Source organism: Hippocampus zosterae, chromosome 18 (assembly GCF_025434085.1).
Source record: "Hippocampus zosterae strain Florida chromosome 18, ASM2543408v3, whole genome shotgun sequence".
NCBI lineage: Eukaryota > Metazoa > Chordata > Actinopteri > Syngnathiformes > Syngnathidae > Hippocampus > Hippocampus zosterae.
Genome location: NC_067468.1, coordinates 7541291 through 7557988, shown reverse-complemented (window position 1 = coordinate 7557988; position 16698 = coordinate 7541291). Strand labels below are relative to the sequence as shown.

The following is a 16698-nucleotide window of genomic DNA, read 5'->3' as shown; positions in this document are numbered from 1 at the left end:
TCATATCCCATGAACTGCTCATGCGATCGCGTCCTAACTCATCACTTCAGGATTTGAGTCCATGAATGAACCATAGTGATGATAATCCCTCGAGACACAGAGGACACCGTCACGCACAGAAGAGCAGACCACACAAGCGCGCAGGCGTGGGAGCGGAGGTGTCGGAATGAAGGGGCCCAAACAATGCATTCGAGGGGTGGGTTGGGGGGGTTGCCTTGCTCGAGGGCACAGGAAGATTTGTTTGAAATTGACGGGAATTCCTGAAACGGTTAAATGGACATACACATGGTGAACGATGGCAACAACTTAATAAAAAAAGTGGGGTAAAAAAGTAATTACTTGCTTGATTTTAATGACAAATGGCAGCATTTTTTTTTTTACTGCAAGTGTCTGTTTTACTACAGTGTCCCCCCACCACTAAAGAGCAGTCAGGAAGTCCAAAGATGTGGGCGAAGATGTCACTGCGACGCGCAAGGTAAATTCAGGATGGGAGCCACATAAGCAGATTTAGTGTTACAGGAAGAATTTGACACACTGAGTTGTAGTTTGTTATGTTTCCAAGCAGAAATGTGACACACACGGGAGACGCCGCTTGAGACATTTTTTTTTTTTGGCTTAACATTACATGCTTAAATTTCCAGTTAACTTTTTATAGTGCACCCATCATTCTTGTTCAACCTGTGTTTTTGTCGTGCAGTTCGGCCTCGCACATTCCCACTTTTTTCGGTTCTCATGGCGGAAGCTGCTGATAGAATCTCACAGTAACACCAAAGCACCCGAGGGCAGATTTTACTGGGCTGTTGTTGTTTATGAAGAAAATGTGCTTCATTTAAATATTATTTAAGTCAGTCGGAGAACTCATTTTGTATTTATCAAACTCCACATACAACCAATATGGCCTTGTTAAATTCAATGAATCTCGAAAGTTTAGTAAATTCATATATAGTGCTCTATACAATTGACTCGAGAGTAAAGTTGTCACGTTTTGCATGATGGTATAGGTGGAGGACCCCAAAAAGCAGGGAGGCAGGAGGAGTAGCGTGAACTGAACAAAATGTATTCACAAAAAAAACCTCCAAAACAAACAGGAGTACATTGGAATATACAAACAAAGCCCTGAAAACCACTTGAAACTAAAGTAACAAACAACCCAAAAAAAAAAATACCCGATGACAGACACAAACAACATGACAGCAACACAACGATCTAACGAAGACTGACAGAACCCCGGGAGTTAAATACAAGCGAGGTGATGAGACAACGAGAAACACCTGGACAAGACACAATGGGATGAGGGAGCCGATTGGTTCAACACAAGGGACCCACGTGATGAGAACAGGTGGGGACAAAAAGGGCACACGAGGAAACAAAATCCAAATGTAATCCAAACAAATACATAACAAAAGTGTCTCGTATATATAAACACAATGTGTCTTTTCATTCAATTAGAGTGAGGTAAGCTTTCCCTCATTTTTGGTGAGTAAGTTGGAGGCGTCAGTCATGATGTGCGACGAGCAGCCTAAAAAGGCAGTGACAGAACATGCGGCCTTCCTAATAAAATGAGGCTGGGATTCCTCGGCTCACGATGTCAAACGTAATCAAGGCCAACCAGACTTTCATTCAAATCCTGTGTCTGCGGTCATACATGCTTGGTATGAGCGTCTTTCTTCTTGAGGAATGTGCATGTATGCGTGCGATTGCTTTTGTTTCATCCGCACCGCTCAAGTGTCAGTGTTCAAAAGTTAAACAATGCAGACGCGGGCGGGCGGCTCGCCTCCTCCATCATCCTCTCCCCACTTGAAGGAGGGAACGCAAACACAGCTGTCAACTGAGTCATCGCTACTAACGTTCACAAAAACCCAGTGTGGTGTTTATGGTCATTATTATGATGGAAAAATGTTATCTATTCTATCCTAGAATGTGAAATATGGAGATGCAGATACGTAATACCTTACAATAGAAAGAGCTTTGTAATTATGATGAAGGTACATGGGGTTGAAAAATGAGGAGAATCGTATTTCTATTGTTGCCATGGCAACCCAAATGTAACGGGCTAGGGCGGGAGGACCAGCAAGGCCAGGACAAGTATCATGCTAGGTTAGCATTAGCAATAGGGCTAAAGAGACTCTTCAGATTCGTGTACAGTGAAGATGCACGTGTAAAATGATCAATGTTTATTTCATGACATTGTCACGTCGCGTGCTCGCCAGCAGGTGGCGGGTTCTCCCGCCGCCTGTTCGGCACACCTGCCCGTTATTTCGGGCTCATTACGTGCCTTTATTAGGCGACTCCGGCAGTCATCTCACTGCCGGAGAATTCCTCGCCGAGCCATTATTCGCTCTCGCTATCTATTTGCGCTATTGCTATTTGCCTCGTTGCATACTTGCCTTACGACCTATACTTGTTGCCCACTTATTTCGACTTTCGATATTTCGTATTTTTATACTATTTCCACCAGCGCGATTATCTCCTCGCGTTTGCTCTAGCCGCGAGCGTTTTCTGTTTGTTTCCTGATCCTTATTTGATCAGCGTTTTCTGTTAATTTCCTGATCCTTATTTGATCAGCGTTTTCTGTACCGTTTTTCCCTGTCGGGCTCTTTCTGTTGTTTTTTCGTTCTGTCATTAAAGACACCTTATTTTGTGACAATACTCTCTCTTGTCTGCTTTACCTGGGATCCAACTTATTTAATTCATTTGTTCTGCTCGGAGCGATTTTTTCCCCTCGAGCAGAACGTGACAGACATGATGTTATAAACAGACATTTTGTTATTGTTTCGCACAAAATGTTTATTCATGTGTTGGCATTTTCAATGTCCCCCCCCCCCCCCCCCACGATGTCTTTGTTGGCCAACTGAAGCTACCGCAATGTCACTCACATCGCTTTGTCCAAGTAATCATCATCTCTCAAAATCAGAGGTTATTGGTGACGAGTACATGTTCTGCTGCATCAGTTATTGAACACACACACACACACACACACACACACACCGAGTGATATTACAAGAAATGAGTTGTGGTGTTGACATGCAATGACCGCAGAAGTAGCGACTGAAAAAAATAGTAACATATTAAAAACAACAACAACAAAAACACAATCTCAGCTAGTGGCTTTTTGTAGGCATAAAAAATTTCAAACATAGTACTGTAAATCTACTTTAACTGTTGTTCCCATGTATCCCGATTGACATTATCTCCTTATTGCAAAAGTGTTTTTGGACCATGAGACAATTCGAAGTTAAATAAATACAAAGATGACGATGCAGAAGAGAACAAAAGAAGTTGATCTTGGACCTTGCCTGGGGTCTAACTTGATATTTTATTCACAAAAATGACATACTGGACCAGAACCAAATGAAGTCAAGCAGGTACAGCTGCAGGCCTTTTTCTCTTCGGGGCTGTTGGTGTTATTCCACAACGACAAAACACCTTTGAGGCCAGAGTAACGTTGAGTCTTAAACGCAAATGACAGGACAATGATTTAGTCTGAACTATTTAATCTACAAAAGGTTCCACAAAAAAAAGGTTCTTTGCCCCGTTTCTTTGTTTAGTTTGGTAAAAAAAACAAACAAAAAAAAAAACTGTCACTTCTCTCATGAGCTGACGTCCAACTCACTCCCACTTAACTCCAAACTCTCGCCAGTCACGTGAGGCTCTAGCTGCGAGAGCCTCATATGACTGTAGTTCATAATCATCGCCATGCCTTGCTAGCAAATAGTTCCAACAACAGACTATTTTTACATAAAGTGTCTTTGTATATTTTAAACAAGTGAAATCGAATAAATGCATAAAATAATCATGGCGATGATTATGAACTAAATGATCAAATATGCAAATACATTAGCTCATGTTTGGAACACACTACAAAAATTGACCAATATTAAATTGGCTCATATAGTGGGCTTGACCAATAGGGAGGCTGAGAAAATCATTTTGAAATATATTTTAGAATATTGAATTAAAAAAAAAATGAAAGGGCTTAACGGGGGCTATACGGGTTTCGGATGGGGGCCCAAACACCCAGTCCCTCCCCTGACCGCCCCAAACCCTGGTGTAGCATCATTCCTGAGGTGAAGAAGCATTCTGTTTCCATTTTCCTTAATTGTGGAGAAAAGTTCATAAACACCTGAGATCGGTTTTATACATTTAAAACTCGCAAAAAAAAAAAAATTAATGCGTCGCTACTTTGTTTTCATCCTAATTATTATTATTATTTTTTAATCAGCATCTTATTTTCTTGACACTAAATGTGCTTTTACAGTTTGCAGTTTTCTTTCAGCTTTTCATCCTGCTTTTCGTCAGCCTGAGGTGGATGCCTTGCACGACATTGGTCAAACGTAAACAGAAACTGGTTTCTTTACCTCAATGCCATCGACGTCCCATTGACGGATGTTGGCGAGCAAACTCTGTGGGTAGGTCCGTAGGAGAAGCTCCGCTGCCGTACAAAGCGTTCGTCCCCGCAACAAAGAATCACAAGAAAGGCCCTCCGAAAAGCTCGGTTCAGGAAGGCGTACAGGAAAGGATTAAGGCCCGAGTTGATGTAGCCAAGCCACAGCCATGCTGTCCATAACTGCCAAGGCACAGAGTAGTGAATGAAGGGGTCCACCACATTGGTGATGAAGAACGGTGCCCAGCACAGGCAAAAGCAGCCCATAATGATCGCCAGTGTCTTTGCCGCCTTTGTCTCCACGCGCATGCGGCTGTTGGCTACGGGAGCCGGCTCCGGAAAGAGCGCTCCTCCGGCTGTCCCGAGGTGGTCGTGGTCTGCCTGATCCGAGCATGTGGACGACCTCGCGGTGGCGATGGGGGCCTCCGTCCCGAAGGCCGGAGCCGAGCCGGCGCGTTGGAGGGTCTCGATCTGCTTCACGTGGCTCATGGCGGTCACGTAGATGCGTTGGTAGGCCAGGACCATGAGGGCCAGCGGCACGTAGAAGGCCACCGTGGAGCAGATGAGAGCGTACGGACGATTGACCAGAAACACGCAGCTCGTCTCGTTGGAGACACCTGGTGAGATCCGCCTCTCTTCTATCTGGATGAAAAGGGATATGCATCAGTCATCTGTGCGCGAGCACCTACACTCCTCCCAGAACGGGTTTGTGGATGTTAATTTTTATTTTTATTTTTTTGTGTCCACTCGGATTTCGATCACAATATGCTTCCGTGTCAGTCTAGTCACCAGTGCTGGCCTACGTAATTTCAACTTCACAGGAAAAGAAAAAAAACGTGTTGAATTTACTCCAATTTCTTTCATCGAGTGGCAACACAAAATCAACGTCTCTGGATCCAGATACATTTTTTGAAGTCGATGTTTTGTCTTCAGTTGTATGCCGTCACAGTGATCCCTCGCTATTTCGCTGTTTGTTTATCGCGGCTTTAGTGCATTGCGGATTTTTTGGGGAAAATATTCATAAAAAAATAAATCATATACATGTAGAACAGTACTGTATATGTTGGTCTATGTGACTTGCTGTTGTTTTGCTGACTTTCGCAGCTTCTCGCGGGCTGTTTGCGGATTTTTTGGCGGACTTAAAAACATTTTTTTTAAATGTTTACTGTATTTAGTTATTCATAAACTAACCTAACTTATACATCTTTAAATCTATTAGTATACAGCATTAGGTCATGTTAATTACTTCAAAATTTACTTCTACGTGCATGTATACCATTAAATTTGCCTTATAATTATTATGTGCATGTACTGTACCTATATGGAGGGGCAGGGTCGCTACTTCGCAAATTTTCGTTTATCGTGGGTGGTTTTGGGCCCCATTAACCGCGATAAACGAAGGATTTCTGTACATTTCTTTATTGTCTAGTATTGTCTATGATTTCAACACAACTGTGGCAGTATTTAGAGGTGGATTAGGTTTTGTCCCCACTGGAGGCCCCGGCTAACGTATGCAAGGCCCAATACTGCTGACTATCCGTCCATCCGTTTTCTATTGAGCTTATCCCATCAGTAAACTTGAGTGAGAGATGAAGGTAATAAACGGTTGAGCATTTTATGTGGAATTCACATTTGGGACAATAAAAAAGTGTTAGTGAGGCCACATACCATGCAATGAATTAGACTTCTGTCGATAAATGAATGAAGTTAGCTCAATTCAACATGCAAATTTGCTCATGATAGAACAAAATATTCCTATTCGAATTGAGAGATAGATTGCTTTCATTTCCACACGTTCCTATTCGATTTCATGGAAATTGTCCAACTTTTAATTATTAGCAAAATTCCCCCTGCTGAACTGCGGATTGGATGTTTCTGGAATGTTTATGGGAATTACCGGTAACTGGAAATTTTCCGCCCTTTTGAAACACCGCGTCTTCCCCAAAAAAGGTTCGTTGTGATCTTTTCTCCACGGACGTTAGCTCACAAAGGTACACCGTGTCCTCAGAAAGTAAAGGTGAAGTGTCTGCAGATCTTTTCCATTCTGTGGGTGCGCTCGAGCCAACAAGTGAAATTTGCCAGCCCCAAATTTCAGCGTGTGGTGAAGTACGGTCGGCCTTTGGTTCTGATGTATTCATAAATCAGACCTCTCCAGTGCATGCAACTTTAATATTTGGCAATGGTTGAATCCTTGCATTTTCCTTTCGCATGATAGCATTTTGAATCGCCGATGGCGTGGCGGTACACTCAGCGGACTTGTGAGTGTGCAGCGTGGGATCGGTTGCCGCTTCAGTGACGGTGTGGATGTGGGTGTGAATGGTCGTTTGTCTCGATATGTGCCCTGCGACTGACTGGCTCCCAGGTCAGGGTTTAGTCTGCCTTCCGCCTGAAGTTGCTAGCTCCAGCAACCCTGTTCACGATAAGCGCAGTTGAAAACGGATGGATGGATCGTACGTTGTAAACAGTTTGAACTTGTTACTGCAACTAACAACACCAGTAGTTCCGACCATTTGTGTCTTCCTTGATAGCAAAAGTGCACAATTGATTTGGCATTAAACTCATTCACACGTATTTAAACGTCTTTTCAGACTTGGTCCACAATTGGCTGGTAATGAATGAGTTTTAACAACCTGAATTCCAAATTCTAACGCCGTTCATATGTATACCTGATTTAATTGTCCACCGTATTCCTGACATATACGTCGTTTGGGAACAGCCTGTGGCTTAGGGAAAGAGCAAAAGAAACATGTATTTCATCAAACGTGGCTGAATGAATAAGTCCGGCCTCCGCCCCCCTCTGGGATTTGTGCGGCTCCTTTCAATGTAGCTCCGAAATAACCTGGCCCGCAAAACACAAGCGGACCTGCAGAAATCGCCTGCTCAAGTGCTGTCATTGCTCGCAGCCGGTGAGCCTCTGTTGAGGACAAAATTGTTTTGTGATCACTGCATTACTGTGTCATTGTTGGAGGGATTGAAAATGTTATGAGAAATTACGCAACGTGAGGCTACGGAGCTTTATGTTCCGTGTGTCCTCGCCGAAAGAACATCTTCCTCTTTAAGGAGGATATACTGACTCTTCGCTACTCTATCTTTAGTTGACCTTGGACCGGGATGATTTTTTTTTTCTCTATGTGAGTCGTTTACCTCGTCCACTGCAAGCGTGCCGAGTGAGTGAGGACTTACTATATCCTCGATGCCAATGGCGTTCCAGCTTTGCATGATAGGGAGGAAGGAAATGAATGTGGGGATGAGCCAGCAGCCACCGAGCATCACCGCCACTCGCAGAGGGGTCATCTTGTGTCGGTACACAAGCGGCTGACAGCAGATAGCGTAATACCTGAAATACGCGCACACGCCCAATGATGGCTGACCTATTTTTTTTCCATTCGTTGACAAAAAAAAAACACAAACAAACAAACCTGTCCAGTGCGATGCAGCAGAGATGCAAGATGGATGCAGTGGTCAAGAGGACGTCCAGCGACGTCCGCACAAGACAGAAAATCTCGCCGTATTTCCACACGCCGGTGGTCAGCTCAATGGCCGCAAAGGGCATCACGACCAGCGCCACCAGCAAGTCAGCAAAGGCCAGCGACACAATAAAGTAGTTGGTCTTTTTCTTCCTGAGGTGTGACAAGGAAGAGAAAAAAATGATAGGATGGCAGCTTGCCTTGAGCAAGCTGACCAGTTTTTAACTTCTTAAAGGTATCCTGACTACCAAAACATACAAAGAAGAAGAATAAAAGTCATAGGAGAAGAAGAAATAAAACAAGCTAAGCTAACTGCCCACTGACACTGGTCTGGTCCAAGGGTTGGGTCAGATTTGTTCACACTAATGTGTTTAGAGACATTCTCAGTGGATACACAGAACAACCATTTGAAACAGACAAAAAAATAAAAAGTAATACAAGTCTCACCGTAAATGTCGGTCCTTGCAGAGCGCCACCATGACCAGGAGGTTGCCAAACACCGTCATGATGATTATGAGGGACAGCGCAATGGTGAGCAGGATGTTCTCCAATGACCTCAGGAACTCCTGCTGCTCTCGTTCTGGTTGTTGATGGTCCGTATTTGTTGCGTCGCCCTTCAAACTGCCCAAAAGGAAAATCAACCAATGGTGAGTTCACACTGTGAATTTCCTTACAGCGGTATTCCGAAGCATACTGTAAATATGAAGTTTTGCTTTTCAAAATCCATATGAGGATGCCGTTACCGAGCGGAACTGGGGTTTTGCGGGAGCAGAGCTTTATGTTTTCTGTCAACTCGGCACTTACAGTGGAGGTGACGCTGTGTCCATCCCGGGTCATCTGCCTCGAGGTCAGCTGAGGACAATCCTCTTCACCCCATTCTCCTGACCAGCTGTCAAAAACACGAGATGTACCGGAACTATTAATCAACTGCATGCTGGAGTTGTTCCATGTTTGATATATTATGCAGGCCTCCATCACAAATCCATCTGTGTGTTAGGTGGTCTTTGCAAAGCAATGCTAATGGTAGGTTGTTTTTTTTTCCCCCTGTGTGGAGTTTGCATGTTCTCCCGGTGCGTGCGTGGGTTTTCTCCGGGTACTCCGGTTTCCTCCCACATTCCAAAAACATGCATGGCAGGTTAATGGAAAACTCTAAATTGTCCCCAGGTGTGAGTGTGAGTATGGATGGTTATTCATCTCTGTGTGCTCCGCGATTGCCTGGCAACCAGTTCAGGGTGTCCCCCTCCTACTGCCCAAAGACACCTGGAAGAGGCTCCGGCCGGCCCCCGCGACCCTTGTGAGGATAAAGCGGTTCAGAAAATGGATGGATGGATAATTTTCCACAACGTGAGTGTACTTATACACTCACTTTCCGTATTATTAGCTACACTAGCACCATCCAGTCGATTGACCGATTCCAAATTCCATGACACAAATTGCAAAATTTTGTTGATGTTTATGAACAATCACAAGTGTGTGAATATGTCAAATAAACCAACCACAACTAAGAATAATTCAATATTTTTGACTCTCTCATGTACCTTAATAAGGTCATTAATATTGTTCTACACTACTGGCAAAGTAGAATCATGATAAATATGATATATATAAGTCATACTTCTCTGTGACAGTCAATCAAAATATCAATCGGGAAAATGACGTTTTAAAATTATCACCAGAAAGACTGAATTTCTGACATACCATTTGAGACAGTTTAATTTCTGCTTTTTTTATATATATGGGAGTAATTAGATGAAGAAAGAAAGAAAAGAATGACGAAAGGTACCGGTAATTGATCACAATTTTATTGTGTGACCTTCACCCCAACAGATGAGCTTCATGTCAGTGTTTCCTCTTCAGTTTCCATTAAGTCGTCTTTTGACAAACTCGGTTACACCTCGCAGCGAGAATGAGGAAGTACTAAAACGCGAGCGACTTGGAATCACCCGCACACACACACACACACACACACACACACGCACACACACACACACACTCACAGTCAACAGAACAAGATAATCAGATCCTGCACAGGGGACACCCTGAATGAAATTATTTGGCGTTATTCACATCCCAATTTGTGTCAAAAATTGTTATAAAGCAGGATTTTGTCCTCAAGCTGAGTTTTGGCCCAGTGCTGCAATTTAATTTTGGGAGTAACAACAAAGGGTTTTGTTCGTCCGCCTTATCGGCTTTAAATGCCGAGTGACTTCATGTCTTTTCTTTATGATCCTAGTGAGGTGTTATCGCGCTCAAGTGTCAACAAAATGCTCCTCAAAGTGACAGACGGTGATCCTGTGAGTACAGACTTCCTGCAGATAGAGCACCATTTACAAGCATCATTTCACCATCCCCCCCACGCCCCCCCTCCCACCGTGTTACGCTGGAAGGCTTTCAACTTTCATGAGTCACTTTATCTATCTTTGCTCTATTTAAGCTTTGCTACTTGGAGGGGGTGGGGGAGGGGGGCTCACAATTCTTTCTTGGCTTTTGATCAGAAATCACTGGACTCTCATACTCAGCCGTTGTATCATTGCCTTCGATTTCCACATGGCATCAAGCGTGAAAGGGAAAAAACAAAAAATAAAAAAATACGTGTGAGCTGGAGAATGACGAGAAGAAGAAAGTGAGATTTCTCGTGGGATGGTCAGAGATGGAGGTGTCTTTTCACAGCTCATCGTTTCTTGTGTTACGTGTGACAGGCACAAGAGTGGCGTGCATGAGGGGAGGAGGGAAAGAACGAAAGAGAGAAAGAAAGCAAGGCAGGGCTTCTTCAACAATCATTTCCTGACCGCTGCACCTTTGATTAACAGCGATGCCGTTCAACCACTGCATTATTCAGGGCAAAATTGAACCCCCTATCAATGCGACAAATTGCAAAGTACAATTAGTCATCAAGCAGCTGCAGGTTCAGTGGAGTCAACATGAGGAGAAAAAAAAACAGCGTGCTGGCGCTGTCGACGGCCACTGTGAGTTGCACGTTCCATCCACATTTTTATATTGAGAGAAAATATACCAGTTGAGACAAAACGAGAGGAGCACTCAATGCATATTAGCCCATTAAAAATAATAATAATAAAGAAATAACAAATTGGCTCACCGTGATAAATAATACTATTCCAACTTAATGGAACATGGTTGTGATTGGCTCACATTATTAACTCATTCAGTACCAGCCAATTCTAGACCATCCATCCATCCATCCATCCATCTTCTACCGCTTATCCGGGACCGGGTCGCGGGGGCAACAGCTTTAGCAGGGAAGCCCAGACTTCCCTCTCCCTTGCTACTTCTTCCAGCTCTCCCCGGGGGATCCCGAGGCGTTCCCAGGCCAGCTGGGTGACATAGTCTCTCCAGCATGTCCTGGGTCTTCCTCGGGGTCTCCTCCCGGTGGGACATGCCCGGAACACCTCACCAGGGAGGCGTTCAGGAGGCATCCGAATCAGATGCCCAAGCCACCTCATCTGGCTCCACTCGATGTGGAGGAGAAGCGGCTCGACTCGGAGCCCCTCCCGGATGACCGAGCTTCTCACCTTATCTCTAAGGGAGAGCCCGGACACCCTGCGGAGAAAACTCATTTCGGCTGCTTGTATCCGGGATCTCGTTCTTTCGGTCACGATCCATAGCTCGTGACCATAGATGAGGGTTGGAACGTAGATCGACCAGTAAATTGAGAGCTTCGCCCTTTGGCTCAGTTCCTTCTTCACCACGACAGACCGATACAACGTCCGCATCACAGCAGACGCTGCACCGATCCGCCTGTGGATCTCCCGCTCCCTCCTACCCCCACTCGTGAACAAGACCCCAAGATACTTGAACTCCTCCACTTGGGGTAAGATCTCCTCCCCGACCCAGAGGGGGCACTCCACCCTTTTCCGACTGAGGACCATGGTTTCAGATTTGGAGGTGCTGATTTTCATCCCAACCGCTTCACACTCGGCTGCGAAACGCTCCAGTGAGAGTTGGAGAGCCCTGTTTGAAGGAGCCAACAGCACCACATCATCTGCAAAAAGCAGGGATGCAATACTGAGGCCCCCAAAACGGACCCCCTCAACGCTTCGGCTGCGCCTAGCGATTCTGTCCATAAAGGTTATGAACAGAATCGGTGACAAAGGGCAGCCTTGGCGGAGTCCTACCCTCACTGGAAACGATTCCGACTTACTGCCGGCAATGCGAACCAAACTCTGACATGAAAAACTGTCCTAAAAAAAATCTGTGAAACAGCGAAGCCGCGGAAGGTGAACTGCGTTAGAGCGAGGATCACTGTATACATATTGCTGTACGCGGCATAAACAATAATCCATACAACAACCACCAACAAAACATGACATGAATGACAAAGACAGTCCGAAGCACAAAAACAGTCAAACTAAAAATATCATTCTGAGTCAAAAGCCCAAAAAATAAAAATGAAAATAGAGCGCTTGATCTGTGTTAACACAAAAACAAAACATGGTTTGTGGTTTGTTTGGAACAACATTGGTGACTGCAAAGACCCCCCCCCCCCCCACCCCACCCCCCCACCCCCACCACCAGACAGGAACGTGCATAAAGCGCTCAATCCTCAATGGACAATGGCCCTATATCGGCCAGGACAGATATTCCGTGGAGGATCTGCAGGGAATATATATTTATTACCGGACGCAAAGGTCCACAGCTGGCAGCAGAAATAGATTTCAAATCAAAAATACAGCTTACGAGCCAAGGATGGAGGGCGCAGGAGGGTCGTGTGTGTTTGTGTGTGTGTGTGTGTATGTGTGTGTGTGAGAGAGAGCCCACATAAGCTCCGTAGATGCAGCGTATGATGCACAAACAGGACAGTTAATGCCCGTGGAACAAGCAGGCAGCATTTGGAGACACTTTAGTCTGCCTAAAGACCATATTTGGCAGCTGTCATATAGAAAGATATTTGTGATTTTTTTTTCCCCTCCCTCCCAGTGAGGCTATACAACGGATTGTGTTCTCCGGAGGGCCGGGATTTTCTGAAACGCAATTCACTGAATGTTCCCTGGGCTATAAATCTCAAAGCTAATCGTGGCATCTGCTAAAATTAAACCAGTCAAAATTGTGATCCATTAATTACGGATTTGTTCCTCTCATTCCGATCTCGTTGCTGTGCCGATTTTAGACAGCCGTGTGAGGCCAGTGTAGCAGCTCTAGTGACACAGGTGGAATTATATACTCACTGGCCACAATTGTAAGTACACTTGCAGCATTTTTTGGAGCTGGCGCAAGAAAATGTCAGCCTTGTCTTTTGAAATAAGACAACCAAAATATCAGCGAGAACGCTCAACGTGATGTGAACATAATTGCTTCGTTTTACTGTTAAGAGTTTGCAGCGCCAACGAATGTTTACTCATTCAATAGTAAGCGTACCCAAAAAAGGTCAGACCAGACTACGTTAATATTCATGAATGCAGAAAAAAAGAGGATAAGTGAGAAAGCAACACTCTTTACCCGAAGCTCAAATTGCAAGCAGACAGAGTTCCAAACAGAGAGATTGATTGAATAAAAACTCTTCAAATCTTAACTGATTCCTATTAATAGCCACAGAACAAACACATTTTTTGACAAGCTGAAAATGTGAGCATAGATATGGCTGTGAAACAATTTCCTGTGCAAATGGATTTGTTTGACCACTTCCTGAGCAATGCAACCCATCTTATTTGACAGACTGGATCGGGTGAAAATGGAACATTTTCACCACTTTCTCTTTGCTTTGGCATTGTCAGGCAGAAAATTGGCATCCGGCAGATCGTTCGCTCTTTTCCTCCATTTTCTCTAAATTGCCACGAACGCAGTGAGCTGTAAAACACGTCCATTTTCAGCATTTTCGGTCATTTAGATTCAAAACCAATTCTTGAGATATTCAAACGGTGTTATGCGAGTACTGCTGGTAGAGGCAGAAGAAGGCAATCAGAATATTTTTCAAGCCGATGCGTCAAAAGCCAGAGACTTAATAGGGGACAATTACGCTGAATTTTGGGGGACCGAAATATCCATTCTGATTCACTTCTGTAAAACTCCACCTGGCCTTGGTGGGGGAACACACATTCAAACTGTCACACACTAAAATGATCAGACAGTGACGATTTCAAGACGTTGGAAATCCCGTCTAAAAACGTGTTCATTACGAAATCCCGTTTGCAATCAAACCCAGCAAAACTAACCGTCACTCGTAAACGTCATTAGCAACAATCGCGGTAAGATAGCGTCTATTTATTATTATTATTTTTTTAGAGAGGCGAAACAGAAGCCGTCTCTTGAAATACTTCAATATATACTACAATCCGACTGGAAAAGAAAACATCTTTGAAAACTTCTTTTGAATCAAAGTGGTCCCAAAAGTGACTATACTGAATATTCATAGGGTCGCTTTTCGTTTGGGAGGGTGAACTTTTCCCTGCCTTCGCCACAGTGTAGTCATGAACGTGCATGCGAATATCGCTCTTCTGTGTTACACATGCATAAATGGAGCATCATGAAACGCCCCCGCGGTGAGAAGGAGCATGTCTGGTGAGTAAAGTAGCAAGGCTGAAGGTGAAATGTCAAGTGAGAGGGTAATCGAGCGTGCAGAGCTCGTCACATGACGCTGACCGCCACGCTGGATGGGGCCCGGAATGACTGGAAAATAATGAAGACACGAATGCACACTGCGGGCAGTAAAGCATTCAGTCATCGCCCATTTTAGGTTGGACTCATCGGGGCAAAGTCGTGGTCAAAAGTCGACATCACCTGGGAAGACCAAAATTAACCTTCTACATGAGTAAAAAGTAATGTGTATATTTTGAGGCAAAGTCAATCCCCAGACCTAAACCGTATCGAGGAAATCAGCGAGCAGCCCACTGGACAAATCAATCTAAATCCAAGTATGGCAGTAAGATCTCAAAACATATCAAAGTTGTAGCTGGACAGTTGCGATGCTCCTGGAATCTTTGACAACCGAGCCCACAAGTGCCTTATGACCGTTTTCCAAGGAATATCTGTGCGTGCAAGTTAAACCAACACAAAGCACCATTTCCTCGTACCGATACTAGTATATTGTTCTTCACCGGTATTTATTCCGGCTAGCGGCATTTGAATGCGTGTAATTGAGCCCATTTTGCTAATTAGATGCAAAGCAAACTTCACTGCTTGCCCCAGCCTAAGGTGGTGAAAGGAATAGATTGTTTTTGTTTGATCAAATAATTACAACATGGAGACACACCCAGAAAGTCAACCAAACAGATGAAAAACACACACATTTCTCACGCCAGTACGGTAAGACTGACAACACGTACAAACTCTATGCTACTCTACTCGTTTTCTAATTGATTTTATTACAGTCCTGGCATGTCCTACAGCAAATTATCCTGATGTATTTGACAAGAATTGCTATGTTGCCTCTTAAAATGAATCGTGGAAAATGACAATTGTCTTATTTGAGGGAAGCATTTATCATTTGTGTGAATATTAAAAAAATACACATTTCTTTCAGGTTTGTGGTGAAATATTAAGCTCCACTCCATGCAGCAATATTTGCATTTTTTAATGTTTTTAGGGGGGGGCATATTATGCACTTTTGAAGATAATTGCTGAAAATATTAATAACAACGGCCAAAGACATACAATAATTGTGGAGTTGTTGCGGTAAACTCTTTTTCACCATTACGGTGTTCCGCATTTTTTTGGACAAGGCTAAAACGCGGCCCAGAGACACACTTGGGTTGAGTGAATTGCATAAGTGGTTCACTGTTGCAATTGGGACAAGTATTTAGCTAGCTAGCTATGCCTACAACCCGGAAATGCATCTTTCCTTTGGATAGTGCATCGGCGTGGCCGCTTTAGAGCACCCTGTAGTTGGCCGCAAGTGCGTGCAGGTCTCGTAATCGCTGCATGGATAACACCGCGGCGAATTGGTGTCATAAACACCAACCCGCGGATTCATTTAGTGTTTTGCGAAACATCAGTACCATAATAATTTGGAACTATACAGCATACTGACACAACACGCCTCAGAAATGATGTCACGAGGCACCTAAGAATGACGTGACCTAAGGACAGATGGCAGACCTCATCGATTCGCCGGAGGGGGGTTTAGTACCTTGTGGGGACCTTGGCAATGGTCAAAATAAGAAAGCACATGATCTTAGTTTAGAGCTTAGAACTTAGTTTACCCTGGACAGATTGGGAGCCAATCACGTTGAATGTTCGAAAAATAGCCATTCAAACTCACATTCACACCAATAGAGAATTACTTGATTTATTTTTTTCTTTAAACATTAGCCACACATACACACACACACACACAAAGTCTTTTGCGTCGGTTTAAAGGATGCCCTTATCTTAAATTAATGTGTAAAATCAGGCAATTAACATTATTTAGCGACTCCGACATGGTCATCATGTACTTTTCACGGGCACTTTCATGTGTGCTTTTCTGAATTGAGAGTTACATCATTTCAATGCTACAACCTCGTGCTTGGTTCTCATGCCATCTGTGCCTTTATGGGACCTATCCTGAACTTTTGCATTTTATTTTACAACCCTTTGCTCGATCCTTCCTGCATTCCATGCAGAATGCCAGCATCTCATGCGATTGTAAACACTGCTTGCGCTCGCTTTGCATGAGCACAACGGGGGTCGCAGCGAGAATCAAATGATCGGCATCAGATGATGCAACTTGACAAGGCATTTGGGAGACATTAAAAACAAAACAAAACAAAACTGACAAGTAATTTTTCTGAAAAAGAGAGATACTCATTCTCTTTAACATAAACGCTCGTTTCACAAGCACTCTGTTGTGTACATGCTTACCAATACAAACATCCACTAAGATAATTCTAGAACATAGGTAAACCCAAAAAAAAG

General features: G+C 43.9%; 1 protein-coding gene across 3 annotated transcripts in view; it reads right to left on the bottom strand.

Moving 5' to 3' along the window:
• si:dkey-247m21.3 (5-hydroxytryptamine receptor 4) overlaps positions 1-16698 on the bottom strand; it is a 29653-nt gene that overhangs the window by 11371 nt on the left and 1584 nt on the right. Inside the window, exons 2-7 of one of the 3 annotated variants that reach the window (XM_052050291.1) lie at positions 8656-8740; positions 8299-8472; positions 7804-8004; positions 7568-7721; positions 4359-5026; positions 2746-3451 (exon numbers count right to left, since the gene is read on the bottom strand). In XM_052050291.1, the coding sequence (XP_051906251.1) occupies positions 3358-3451; positions 4359-5026; positions 7568-7721; positions 7804-8004; positions 8299-8472; positions 8656-8678 (1314 nt within the window). In that variant the 5' untranslated portion in view covers positions 8679-8740 and the 3' untranslated portion in view covers positions 2746-3357. The other 2 variants (XR_007959773.1, XM_052050290.1) reach the window with 2 other exon arrangements.